Below are 1,074 nucleotides of genomic sequence, written 5' to 3' on the forward strand. Positions count from 1 at the left end.
CCCTTGTACCACACCCCGTTGAGGTTGCAGTGGGCGCAGGCGTTGTACCACCAGCCGCCCTTGTGGTAGTGGGCGCAGCTCCCTGCGGGAGGGGAGACGTTGTCAGGGGCCGGGACGTTCCCACGGGGGAGGGGTGCAGCGCCAACCCCCATGGCCCCCTAGGCCTGGGACTCAGCCAGCCCCACCCCCCAGGACATGCAGCCCCCCATTCAGCCCCCTTTGGAGCGGTTGTGGGTAAGAGGGAAAGGGGCAGAACCTGCCCCCAGGTAGGTGTTGTGGTCCCCGGTGCCCTCGCTGGGTGCTCCCCCCCCCCCCCCCCCGCAGACCCCTCACCGCTGTACGCGTCGTGGTCCCGGTCCAGCGTGCTGAAGGGGCGGCCGTCGTGCCAGGCCAGCGAGTCCCCGGCGCTGCCGCGGTACCGGCCCAGCCGCAGCCGGTAGGAGTCGCTCTCGGGCTCCAGGGCGAAGCGGTCGTAGTGGGCGTATGCCTGGCGCCCCGCCCAGTCCTCCAGCAGCACCCGCAGCGCGTAGGGCCCCGGGCCCTGCCCTGTCACCCGGCGGGTGCTCTCCAGGCCCAGCCAGTGCTCGCCGTCCAGCGTCCCGAAGCCGTGCTGGGGGGGAGTGGGAGTGAGGGAAGAGACAGGCCGGGGGGGCCCTGGGAGGTGCGTGGGGGGAGGGTAATGGCCAGGGGGTCCTAGGGAAGAGGGACAGTCACTGGCCCCAGGAAGGGGGGATCCTCCCCTCCCCCTCCCTCACGTCCCCTTCCTCTACCCCCCTGGGCTCCGTGGCCAGTTCAGCCCCTGGCTCCCCTGCTGTGGGATCCCATGGGGGCCGTATGGAGCCCAGGCACCACCTGCCCCCCTCGCCACCAGGCCCATCGCTGCATCACCCCCTTCGTGGGGTCTGACCCCCCCCTGGTTCTAAACCACCCCACTGCCCCCCCTCGGCCTAGGCGGGACCTGGTGCCCCCTCTGTCCCCATGGCCTTGTAGCCCCCGCCCCACCCCTGGGGATGGACCCAGGGCGGCCCCCCATGCCTTGTGCCCCCCAGCCGGCTCCCCCATGCCTTGTGCCCC

The 1,074-nt window shown here is 72.3% G+C and overlaps 1 protein-coding gene across 1 annotated transcript; it reads right to left on the bottom strand.

The window, feature by feature from the left end:
• Positions 1 to 5: 5 nt before the first annotated feature.
• Positions 6 to 610, bottom strand: LOC112124391 (angiopoietin-related protein 6-like; the record flags this gene model as incomplete). Its single annotated transcript, XM_024222901.1, has 2 exons — positions 6 to 82; positions 334 to 610. Coding segments are annotated over 2 exons (354 nt in total), but the record flags the coding sequence as incomplete, so codon positions are not given.
• Between the last annotated feature and the right edge of the window lie 464 nt (positions 611 to 1,074).

Source organism: Terrapene carolina, unplaced genomic scaffold, assembly GCF_002925995.2.
Source record: "Terrapene carolina triunguis isolate 2854851 unplaced genomic scaffold, T_m_triunguis-2.0 Scaffold25195, whole genome shotgun sequence".
In the NCBI taxonomy this organism is placed as follows: domain Eukaryota; kingdom Metazoa; phylum Chordata; order Testudines; family Emydidae; genus Terrapene; species Terrapene triunguis.